Source organism: Xyrauchen texanus, chromosome 31 (genome assembly GCF_025860055.1).
Source record: "Xyrauchen texanus isolate HMW12.3.18 chromosome 31, RBS_HiC_50CHRs, whole genome shotgun sequence".
Classification (NCBI taxonomy): domain Eukaryota; kingdom Metazoa; phylum Chordata; class Actinopteri; order Cypriniformes; family Catostomidae; genus Xyrauchen; species Xyrauchen texanus.
This window is the reverse complement of record NC_068306.1, coordinates 18,858,687-18,871,405: the sequence shown is the minus strand read 5'-3', so window position 1 is coordinate 18,871,405 and position 12,719 is coordinate 18,858,687. Positions and strand designations below refer to the sequence as shown.

At 35.6% G+C, this 12,719-nt stretch overlaps 1 protein-coding gene across 1 annotated transcript in view; it reads right to left on the bottom strand.

The window, feature by feature from the left end:
* LOC127625325 (protein phosphatase Slingshot homolog 1-like) overlaps positions 1–12,719 on the bottom strand; it is a 36,716-nt gene that overhangs the window by 22,069 nt on the left and 1,928 nt on the right. The window contains exon 2 of the mRNA XM_052100562.1: positions 6,589–6,632. Within this exon, the coding sequence (XP_051956522.1) occupies positions 6,589–6,632 (44 nt within the window). The remainder of the gene's footprint in view (positions 1–6,588; positions 6,633–12,719) is intronic.

Sequence of the window (12,719 nt, the reverse complement as noted above, 5' to 3'; positions counted from 1 at the left end):
GTTTTTTTAACATGCTATTTGCAAAGAAAGTGCTAGCTAAGATCAATTCGGAAAAACATTTGTTTTCATCTGGATAATCTGGCCCCTGCAAGAAATGGACAGGGTGGGGCTTTCCCATGGGTCACGCTTGCCCTTTATCCTACCCAGCTTCCCTTGTTGTGATTGAGCTACTGACATCCTAAACCAGAGTGAAACACAAGGCCCTTGTAAACATTTAGGTTGCCTATCACCTGACTATGTGCTATGGCATTGGCAATGTATGTAAAACAGTCCAGGTTGCTGGGGTGACATGTCGACAAATTTATATTATAATCCAGATTGTAATCCATTGCCTAATTTTCTGATGTACACACATCACATACACAAATGCAAACATGAATACACAGCTATCAATTTACAAAATCAGTCTTTCCTCATATGTACAGTATAATCAATATAGAACCAAGTAGGTCAAGGTCTCTTTTGCCATAATTTACAAAGGTTTTACAAACTGGCTTTATTACCATGTCTGCTAAAGATAAAGGTACATCAGAGATATGTGGTTTGAAATTGCTAACATGCGTGAACAGAAAACGAGGACTAAAATTTCCCTGAATTTGAGCATGGATCAATATTCATATGTTTTCTACTATGGTATTGGTACAGCAATCTATAATTTGCATAGTTGTATGAAAGAGTTTGTTCAGAAATTGTGGGAATAATACATAAAATCCAAAAAATAAAAGAAAATGTGTTTGTTAATATCCAACAGTCTCTAGATCAATTTGAAAAGGATCTACCTTAGGCTGTCTCATTTGGAAGGCTACATCCTCCAGAGGTCGCATTTGTCGGCCGCATACGTCATCGAGGCTTTCTCGTTTAATTTTTTTTTTGGCCTTTCTTTTTCTTATTTTTATCTATTGTCAATGTCTTTTATGTATATACACTTACATTTATACAATTGTTAACCTTTTTTTTATTCCCAATAAAAAAAAATTATAAAAATAAATAAATGAAATGAGACGACATATGCGGCCGACAAATGCGACCTCCGGAGGACGCATCCTTCCAAACGAGACACAGCCTTAGCCTTAAGCACGCACCACTCTAGCTGATTTTTCCTGTGATTTTCAGGTGTGAGCTCCATTTACATAATCGTAGGCCAGGCACAGGGAGGCAAATCGCAAATTAGTGTCTGCCAGCGGTAGGTCATTAATCACTTGACCATCAGGACTCCCTGTTGAGTTAAAGGAATGTTCCGGGTTCAATACAAGTTAAGCTCAATCGACAGCATTTGCGGCATAATGTTGATTAACACAAAAATGTATTTTGAATCATCCCTCCTTTTCTTAAAAAAAAAGAAAGAAAAGCAGAACTCTTGGTTGGAACACTTACAATGGAAGTGAATTGGGGTCAATTTTTTTTTATGTTAAAATACTCTTCATAAGTATAGCCAAAAGACAAAGGATGTGCGTGTAAATGTGATTTTTAGTGTGATAAAATCACTTACAAACATTTTCTGTTGAAGCTAATTTTACCACATTGTTTCCATGATGATGTTATGTCAACAAACCTGGAACTCATAACATTCCTTTAAATCAATGGCTTCAAAAACTGAAAAATCACATCAGGCTAGCTTAAAAAAAATCTTTCTGTTGCCGGGGCAGTGTCTTGTGTTCTCATCACGTGACCGATGAGCTTCTTCTTTTATTGAAGAACGGACAAACCATCAAGCTGATATGAATGTTGTCATCGCACTCAGCTGCATATCATCACATACCCAACAGTAATCCATAGTGATTCTGTCACCACGTGTCTTTTCCGAAATTTTACAGATTCATTTATTAAATCCTCAAGAAAAAGTCCTCTTCTGCAAGACCGCTGAAGGTGTCCTTTGGTATCTGACATCAAGACATTAGCAGCAGATCCTTCATGTCCTGTTAGTTGCGAGGTGTATAGGGATACTTTTATGCCAACTGTTTCGAACATACTGTTTCGAACATCAAGAAACTAATAAAAATATAAACAGAGTATGAATAAAAACAATCTGATACTGAACGTTGCAAAACATTTTTAATCTATCCCCGTCTGATCCACCCTCTACACTCAATCTCTGTTTTGCTTTTAAATGCAATGCTCTACTCAACCTTCAGGTGCCCTATGGCATTAGCCCCTGTCACACATGCAACCAGGTTAATTACAGGAAAATCTTTGGGTTGCCTTTACTGGTAAATGTACCACATGCGCTATTCACATATACTACGACTTTGCGTCTTTCCCGTTTTGCAAGTAGCATTCACACATCAGCACCAAATGCCGTTAAACTCTGTGACGTTGTTTGCCAGAGATTACATCTACAAGGCTGTGCCGGACATGTAGGCTGTTTTGTATTGTTGTGCACTGGAACCTTCTGTCATCAAGACAAATTCCTTGCATGTGTAAGCATACTTGGCAATAAAGCTGATTCTGATTCTTTTTGAAAACATGGTATTATTTGTAGTATTATTTTGTATCTGAATGTATACAGTAAGAAATGTTGGTGATGTTTTAAATTTATTGGCAAATGTTTACATTTTGCAGTTGGTCGAGACTCAACGACAGCGTATGTGACGACTTCAAATAAGACCAATGAATAACAGAGAATAAATGCTGTCATTAGAATCTGAAGAAGATGCTAACTGCTGCTGAAAAGCAGTTGTGCATTTATTGCTACAAAGAAGTCTGCATGTTCCTGAAGGAGGCTGGAGATTTTATCATAGGTAACGGAATCGCTTACTGTTCCTTTAAGCTGTTGACAAATTTCTTCCTTTGCTCAGATGAAGAGAAGCACTCTAGTTTCACTATCTGACCAATTTCTTTATACACTCACCTAAAGGATTATTAGGAACATCATACTAATACTGTGTTTGACCCCCTTTCGCCTTCAGAACTGCCTTAATTCTACGTGGCATTGATTCAACAAGGTGCTGAAAGCATTCTTTAGAAATGTTGGCCCGTATTGATAGGATAGCATCTTGCAGTTGATGGAGATTTGTGGGATGCACATCCAGGGCATGAAGCTCCCGTTCCACCACATCCCAAAGATGCTCTATTGGGTTGAGATCTGGTGACTGTGGGGGCCATTTTAGTACAGTGAACTCATTGTCATGTTCAAGAAACCAATTTGAAATGATTCAAGCTTTGTGACATGGTGCATTATCCTGCTGGAAGTAGCCATCAGAGGATGGGTACATGGTGGCCATAAAGGGATGGACATGGTCAGAAACAATGCTCAGGTAGGCCGTGGCATTTAAACGATGCCCAATTGGCACTAAGGGGCCTAAAGTGTGCCAAGAAAACATCCCCCACACCATTACACCACCACCACCAGCCTGCACAGTGGTAACAAGGCATGATGGATCCATGTTCTCATTCTGTTTACGCCAAATTCTGACTCTACCATCTGAATGTCTCAACAGAAATCGAGACTCATCAGACCAGGCAACATTTTTCCAGTCTTCAACTGTCCAATTTTGGTGAGCTCTTGCAAATTGTAGCCTCTTTTTCCTATTTGTAGTGGAGATGAGTGGTACCCGGTGGGGTCTTCTACTGTTGTAGCCCATCCGCCTCAAGGTTGTGCGTGTTGTGGCTTCACAAATGCTTTGCTGCATACCTCGGTTGTAACGAATGGTTATTTCAGGCAAAGTTGCTCTTCTATTAGCTTGAATCAGTCTGCCCATTCTCCTCTGACCTCTAGCATCAACAAGGCATTTTTGCCCACAGGACTGCCGCAGACTGGATGTTTTTCCCTTTTCACACCATTCTTTGTAAACCCTAGAAATGGTTGTGCGTGAAAATCCCAGTAACTGAGCAGATTGTGAAATACTCAGACCGGCCTGTCTGGCACCAACAACCATGCCACGCTCAAAATTGCTTAAATCACCTTTCTTTCCCATTCTGACATTCAGTTTGGAGTTCAGGAGATTGTCTTGACCAGGACCACACCCCTAAATGCATTGAAGCAACTGCCAAGTGATTGGTTGATTAGATAATTGCATTAATGAGAAATTGAACAGGTGTTCCTAATAATCCTTTAGGTGAGTGTATATAGAATATACTGGCCTGTTCAAAGTACAACAAAACTCCAAGAATATGTCTACATGCCATTTAAGAAATCAATATTATTTTGGAAATAACATGACCAATAGTGAACACAAAGACATAAACCAAATAGAATTAAGCATAAATAGTAATACCAGTGGTCTGGGGTTTTCCCCAATGGAAATATATTTTTATATTAAACTGTTTTATTAACATAATTACAATAATGTAAATATGCAGGATGTAAATCTGCTGGGAGTGAAGATAAACAAGCAAATAAGCAGATTTATGTGTAGGCAATATATTTATATAATTATACAGCATATATGCAAGCCACCCATAGCCAAGGGGCCACTCTTGGGATTTTTAAATTGCAAAAAGGAAGTATTAGTTAGACACCAATTTACAAATGGTCAAATGTCATTAGTTAAAATTTTAAGAGAAATTTTAAAAGAAATCTGGGCCAATGTTTTGATATTGTTTTGATATTCTACTTTTGATTATGAAAGAAATGGGAAGTACTGCAGGAAGATCTAAAACAACAATAATTTATGGAAACCTGAGTAAAGGCGAAACTGGTTAAACCTGCTGGTTCAGTGTGTCTATGAGTCAACACAAGAGGATAGGCTGCATTGTGTTGTCTCAAAATGACTGTCAAACTTTACATTATGAAATCACTGCCTCTCAGACCTGGCCTTTTATGATGTCACTGCCTTAATGGAAATAGTTCCCATAGAAATCACAGCTGTATCTCAATGATCAGTGCATTTAAAGAGGTTTGATATTTGATTACTAATTCAATGACACCGACATATGAGAACTTCCCATTATTTGTAGTATCGATACTCTGAAATACAATGGAAGTTTACTCTGACTAATCCTCATTTTAAGGATATCCGTTTAAAACATTTCCAGGTCACATTTCAACCCCAAGTAAATATAAAAATAAGAAATACTTTTTGCCAAGAAAATAAAGCCTTTTTAACACTATTTTCATTGTAGTGCAGTAATTTTTACTATAATAGAATGATTTTTATTTAAATAAGCATACACTAAAAGCAGTACAACAAATATCATAATATAAGGAATTTACAATAAAAATAATATATATTTTTCTACTTAAGGTAATAAAGAAAAAAATATCCACACTACGTTAGTTTATTTCTTTTTTAGTAAATAATTTTTCTTACAGAAAAGATTATAATTGTCAAAATAAATTAAAATAAAATAAGATAATGGATAAATTATTTCTTTGATATAGATAGTGAATTCTTTATAGATTGTCACACCCAAGGTAATCACTTGGAAGAGTGCAGTGATTCTATTATTTTATTTTACAGTACTAGGACATGTTCTTGACAGGCTTCGTGAGATTCACCTCAAAGCTTTTTAACAGGCAAACTGCATGACATGAGCACAAGGGCTGGTGAGATCACAGTTTAAGGATAATATTTTAGCCTTTTAATTTTTAGGAGATTTTTAACACAACTACTGTGAGCTCTGACAGGGTTTCCACTCTTTTCAACCAATGATTTTCCATGATACCATAATTTCCATGCCCAAACATTTAGCCTTTCATTCTGAAAATGGTAATGAAATTACATAATCGCAAGTTTGTATGATAACAGTTCAACTGAAAACCATTTAATTTCAAATTGAATCCATTTGAACACATTGCATGAATCCTAAAATTAGTGGGGATTAGCGGCACATAATTGTCTCTAATTGATCAGGTATTCGAAAAAACATTATATATTTTAAAATCTTCACTATGTGTTTTTAATCCAGCATACGTAACGCAACGTAATAGGACAGAGCATAATAAATACAAATATTTTAACTATTATTTAAGATCTGTGATACCATCTGCTGATCATTTTATCTGGTAACATTGTTACCATAAGGGAAAGATGATTTGTTACACAATTTTATGACATTGTGAATGTAAGAGCTTTCATTAATATATTACTCCATTAAAGCATCAACATGTTGCCATTACATTAGAATTTATGGACCTTTTGACAAGGAGGAAATCCTTGCTCTAGTTACTTTGTAAAGCTTAGCTTTTGTGACATGAGCACAGAAATGAAGTCTTTTGTAACGTCTTGACATTATAAAGTGATTTATGACATTATGATAGATAGCATGTAGCAGTTATAATCAGTACAATGTTTTGCTATAGCCTCAGATCACAGCGGCCATCCATCATTCCAGTTAAAAATTGTTACAGGAAGCCTATTTAGATTACAGCATTACAGTACTATAAAGTATGCATCCAACCATCGCACAATTACAGTTTCTCATTCTCACTCATGGATTCAGTTACATCACTGGCTGAGGAACTAATGCTCAAATTCTATGTTTTGCACTGCGTGTTGTGCACTGCCCAGTGTTAACTGCATTCAAATTATGTATTATTGATGCTATCACTTCCTGACTACTGATTTTTATGACATCATGGTTCCATTGAGAAAGGCTTGAGAAACATAAAAACAAAAAAAGAATGATTTTAAAATCACATTGTCTTACCTTCTGGGCTGAGATCGGCGGTCATCTTCCCCACTGCCAGACTCCTTATGAAAAAGCAAACATAAAAGATTTATTGTTATTGGTCTGTGTCATAAAATATTAAATCTGTTTGTAACTCTAAGGCTAAACAAATAAAGAAAATGCATTCAATGAAACGGCAATGTAAATTGAATGATTAGCATAAAATCAATCATAGACATATAAATGCGTGCATAGATGTTAAACCTCCCTGTATGATCGAATGGAATTTGTTGTGTTTTTTAATGCAAATTCTTTTGCAAAGCTATGTCAGATGGCTGCCACAATAGTCCTATCTAAACAGCACAACCGCTGTGTTTTCCCATGTCACTGGACACTACTGTACAAATTGATAAACTACTCTACTATACAGGTGCAGTCATTGTTTCAAACATTTTTGTTTGGGTAAGATCCTGTTCCATCCACCCACTATTGATCTGTCAAATAAATCAAGTGGCTACAAGATGTTGTCAATGATCAATAAATTCTAGCCTTGGCTTATTAGACCATTGAGATGCTGCTCTATTTTCTAAGCATGCATGCAACTATATATTTAGGACTGTTAAAAGTAATCTTATTAAAAAAAATTCACACTAAAAATCAAATGAACATATTGATATACACCGATGAGCCAAAACATTATGACCTAATATTCTGTTGGTCCAGCACTTGCAACCAAAACAGCGCCGACCCGCCGAGGGACTCTACAAGACCCCTGAAGTTATCTGACATCAAGACATTAGCAGCAGATCCTTCATGTCCTGTTAGTTGCGAGGTGTATGGGGATATTTTTATGCCAACTGTTTCAAACATAACTTTTCAAGAAACTAATACAAATATAAACAGAGCATGAATAAAAACAATCTGATACTGAAAATAAATAAATTCAAAGGCAAATTGTACACTTAGTCTTCAAATAAACTGCATACTTTGTTAACGAAATTCTCTACTCGAGTTCGCTGATCTGGACTTATGAATGCACTTCTCACATTTTCAGTCATAATTCCAAAGTTATATTTACGCTCCTGGAATTTTCATTCGCAGTTCTGGCACAATACTCTTGTGTGGGTGGGACAAAGATGAGTTCTCATAGGCTTGTGAGATTTTAAGTGACAGTTCTTTGACCTGGAAGTAGAGTTAACCTGGAAGGGGGTTCTGGTTCAGGTTTTGCGTGTAAAAGTGTGATCATCTGTTAGCGGTTTCACAATTAATTAGTGTTTAATGATATATTTAGGCTTTTGGTTTTGTATTTTATCTGAATTTTTTCCAACGACTATTTTGTCGCGATAAGTTTTGAGGAACAACACGGACAAATGCCTTAATCGTCATCAGCAGGACAATCGAGGCAGCCTGAGGTAAGTCAGTTTAATTAAACAAGCTAATAAATAAATATATGTTATTGCTTTTCAGTCAGAGAGCTAGTCGGAGCATCCTTCAGATGACAGAGAAAATATTTTTCTGAAATAGTTTTGCATGGTCTTTTACTAATAATAATGTAGACTTCAGTAAGCATGTTTTTTACCCCCACATATACATACAAACACACACACACACACACACACACACACACACACACACACACACACACACACACACACACACACACACACACACATACACAGTACTGTGCAAAAGTTTTAGGCACTTGCAAAACATTTTGTATAGTGAGGATGTCTTAAAAAATAATAATAATGCCATCGGTATTTTTCATTTATCAATTAACATCATACAAATCCAGTAAACATAAAAGAAGCAACATCAATATTTGGTGTGACAACCTCTGCCTTCAAAACTGCACCAATTCTCCGAAGTACACCTGGACACGTGGTTGTTGGCAAACAGGATATACCAAGCTTCTTGGATAATTTGCCACAGTTTTTCTATCTATTTAAGTCTCAATTGCTTTTGCCTCTTCGTGTAATCTCAGACTGACTCGATGTTTAATGGGGGGCTCTGTGGGGCAATGCCATCTGTTGTGGGGCTCCTTGTTCTTCTGTTCTATTATATTCTATTTACAAAAGGAATGTTTAGGATTCTTACATTTATGTTTCATATTGACACACTAAAGCTGAAGATATACAGCGTTGATTATGGCACGCATTCGTTGTGGTATAGTTTCGACAACCTTATGCAATGTCACAACATTTATTTCGGTCCAGAGTTGCATAAATTTTCAGGAGAGTCAAACCACTCCGTAAAGTCTTCCCAAAGACTTTCAATAGGGTTAAGGTCAGGACTCTGTGATGGCCAATTAATGTTTGAGAATGATTCCTCATGCTCCCTGAACCACTCTTTCACAATTTAATCCCAATTAATCTTGACAACGTCATCCTGGAATATGGCCGTGCAATCAGGGAATAGAAACACCCATGTGATAACCTGGTCATTCAGTACATTCAGATAGTCAGCTGACTTCATTTTATTGCTGCATAACTTTGCTGAGCCTAGACCTGATCATTTGAAGCAACCCCATATCATCACACTGCCTCCAGAGGCTTGTACAGTGGGCAATATGCATGACGGGTGCATTGCTTCATGCGCTTTCTTTCTTACCCTGAAGCGCCCATTGCTTTGGTATAGGGTAAATCTGAACTCATCAGACCACATTACCTTTTTCCATTGCTCCACAGTCCAATATTTATGCTCCCTAGCCAATTTAAGTCATTTTTTTCCAATTAGCCTCAAAAAGTGTCTTTCTTGTGGCCACACAGCTGTTTAGTCCTAATCCTGTAAGCTCTAGTTGCATTGTGCATATGTAAGAGCTCTTACTTTCACTATTAATCATAGCCATGAGTTCTGCTCGATTTTGTTACGATGTGACTTCAAGCATTTTAGTGATCTCCGATCACAATCATTCAAGATTACTTCCGCGAAGCTGATGGCTAGGCAGTGTGTGTGTGTGTGCATATATATATATATATATATATATATATATATATATATATATATATATATATATATATATATATATATATATATATATGTGTGATTTAGATATAATGAACCATGGTTTTTACAAAAGTAACTATGGTATTACTGGTAAAACCATAGTAACCACAACATTTTTATTTTATTACTATACAGCTTTCGTTTACATTATGATTTGGGTTTGACTATGAATATCATGGTTAAAACATGGCTATTATAGTAAAATCATGGTAAATGTTGTGGTTACTATGGTTTACTACAAATACCAAAGTTCGACAATGGTTACGGTTACAAAACCAGTTAATTTATTGTAAGTGAACAAAACATAATACAATTAAAAAAAGCCCTCCCTGTCTTAAATGGGCACATTAGTGAGCAGAACTGGTTAAGGCAGATTGGTCCTGGTTTAGCTCAGTAGTTGACCTGGTTATCCTTATTATTACATTCTTGATTATATTGTGTTTACTTGTTCATTAGTTTTCAGGACATAATTTTAACCAGATTATTATATTTGTATGGATTGAGCATGCAAAGATGAAATAAGAGTTCTGTCTCATACAACATTCTTTCTTCTATGAAACACAAAAGGCAGAATGTTTGTTTCAGTACATTATTTTTCATACAATGAAAGTGAATGGGAGCAGGGGCAGTCAGTCTCAAACATTCTGCCTTTCATTTCCTTTTGTGTTCCATGAAAGAAAGTAAGTTAAGCATATAGGCTTGAAATTAAATTAGGCTATAAGAAATTACATAATTCTTATTTTTGAGGGATAAACCAATTATTTTACAATTTTTGAGAGTAGCCACATCCACATTATAGAAAATTGTTTTAGAATTATTATTATTATTATTTTTTTAATTTGTTAAAATCAGTTTGTAGTGTTTTACTACAATCTCTTTCCCTTTAACAGTTTTTCATTGCCCCTTATCAGACTAGAATCTTGCTATTCTGCACTGATTAATGAATCCTGGAGCTCCAGACTCTATTATACTGTGATATTATGCAGATGTTCTAGAGTCAAACAAACAAAATTCACAAGCAGTTACACTTTATTAGTCTACACACCGGACTCTGACTCTCTGACTCTCTCTCTCTCTTATATATATATGCTAGTCTCTGGCTATAGCATTCCATCAAATAAATGTTAATGCCTGATATTGCACTCAGTACCACATACTATAGAATGCATGATTGGAAAGGAAACTGCTTGTTACAGACACATCACTAGGAAGGACCCTTGCATCAGGCACATTCCAAGTGCACAAGCAGTTACACTTTAATAGTCTACACACCGGACTCTCTCTCTCTCCATCTATCTATATGCTAGTCTCTGGCTATAGCATTCCATCAAATAAATGTTAATGCCTGATATTGCACTCAGTAACACATACTGCAGAATGTACGCTTGGAAAGGAAACTGCTTGTTACAGATACATCACTAGGAAAGACCCTTGCATCAGGCACATTCCATTTCAAGTTCAGACTACAGTTGCTTGGCATTTCTTACATTAACATACTTTATGCTTATAGAAATACTTGAGACCACTTTGAAGATATAGAAAATTCATAATAGTGTATTTGTTGTTAACAGATATTTGAAAGTAAATATCTGTTAATCTGTTGGTTGTTTTAAAAGAAGGAATATGGAACTTAATCTCTAGACCAGACACAGGTGAGTTTTCAGGATGTTAAATTGTCAACTGATATCTGAACATTAACATGAATGTTAAAACAGTGGTCTATTACTGATGATTGAGGTTAAGGCATTTTAAATTATATTATTAATTATAATATATATATATATATATATATATATATATATATATATATATATATATATATATAATATATGTAATTATTCCAGATTAATTAAATTGTACTAGAAAGTGAAATGTACAGTTCAGGAACACTGAATAAATGCGTTGGTGCCTAATACTTTGGTGTTCTCGTGATCGTTAAATTGTAAATGGTGTAACGCATTAAAAAGCTATATGTGTATTATTTTATGTTTTGTTGTCTGTATATTATGTACAATGTGTATATTATGTAATATGTACATAATTATGTATATTAATACTGTATTATGTGCACATATTATTCTTTAAGTGTTTTGTATTCCGTAAATCTTGTACATTATCTTGTAACTATGAGATGCATTGTTGGTGGAACTGAACTAATAAAGGGATTTTACTTCCATGACAATTATAATCAAGTTAAACAATCACAACAAAATAGACGTGGGAGCAAAATACAGATTAAGTACAAAACAAGTGCCAAAATAGATCACTAAACACTAATTAATTATGAAGCCGCTAACAGATTCTCACACCTTTACAAGCAAAATCTTAACCAGAGCAAATTCTTCCGCTGCTCCAAGGTACAGTTTGTCTCTCATCGGACCACTGTTGGTAGGTACTTACCACTGCTGACCAGGAGCACTCCACAACCTTGTCGTTTCAGAGATGCTCTAAATAAAGTCATCTGGCCGTAACAATTTGGCCCTTGTCAAAGTCACTCAGGTCTTGACTCCTGCATTCAACATGTTGACTACGAAAACTGATTGTTAGCTTACCACCTAATCTACCCAGACTTTTGACATGTGCCCTTGTTAGAAGATGATCAATGTTATTCACTTCAACTGTGAGCGGTCATAATGTATTGGCTCATCAGTGTATCAGTCTATCTATCTATCCATCCATCCATCCATTCTTTCTTTTCAGATTTCCATAAGGGATATTAATTGTTGTAGGAGATGAGATAAACAGCCCTGTACTGAACTTACATTCTTAGGCTGTAAGGTTTTAAAAAGAAACAATTCACATATAAGCATCACTAGTCCAGATGGCACAGAGACAGACATGGTGAGGCATTGTATACGGACAAATTCTTAAGAGGGCTGACATGATATTCTGAAAGTTGGTGATTTGTAACCAAATTACATAACCAACATTATAAGAATCCATGAGCCAAGTCATGTTGCAATAAAGATTATACTCTAAAAGCAAGGGAAGATGGTTATTGTTTATATGAAATAGAGCCATCAGTATGATTGAGACTTGCTATGTTCAGAAATACAATGACAGGACCAATAAGGTTATAACCATCAAAGAATCATTTGAGGTCAAGCAACTCATGGCAAATATAACTCTACATAAACATGTTTTTGCATAAAGACAAATAAAAG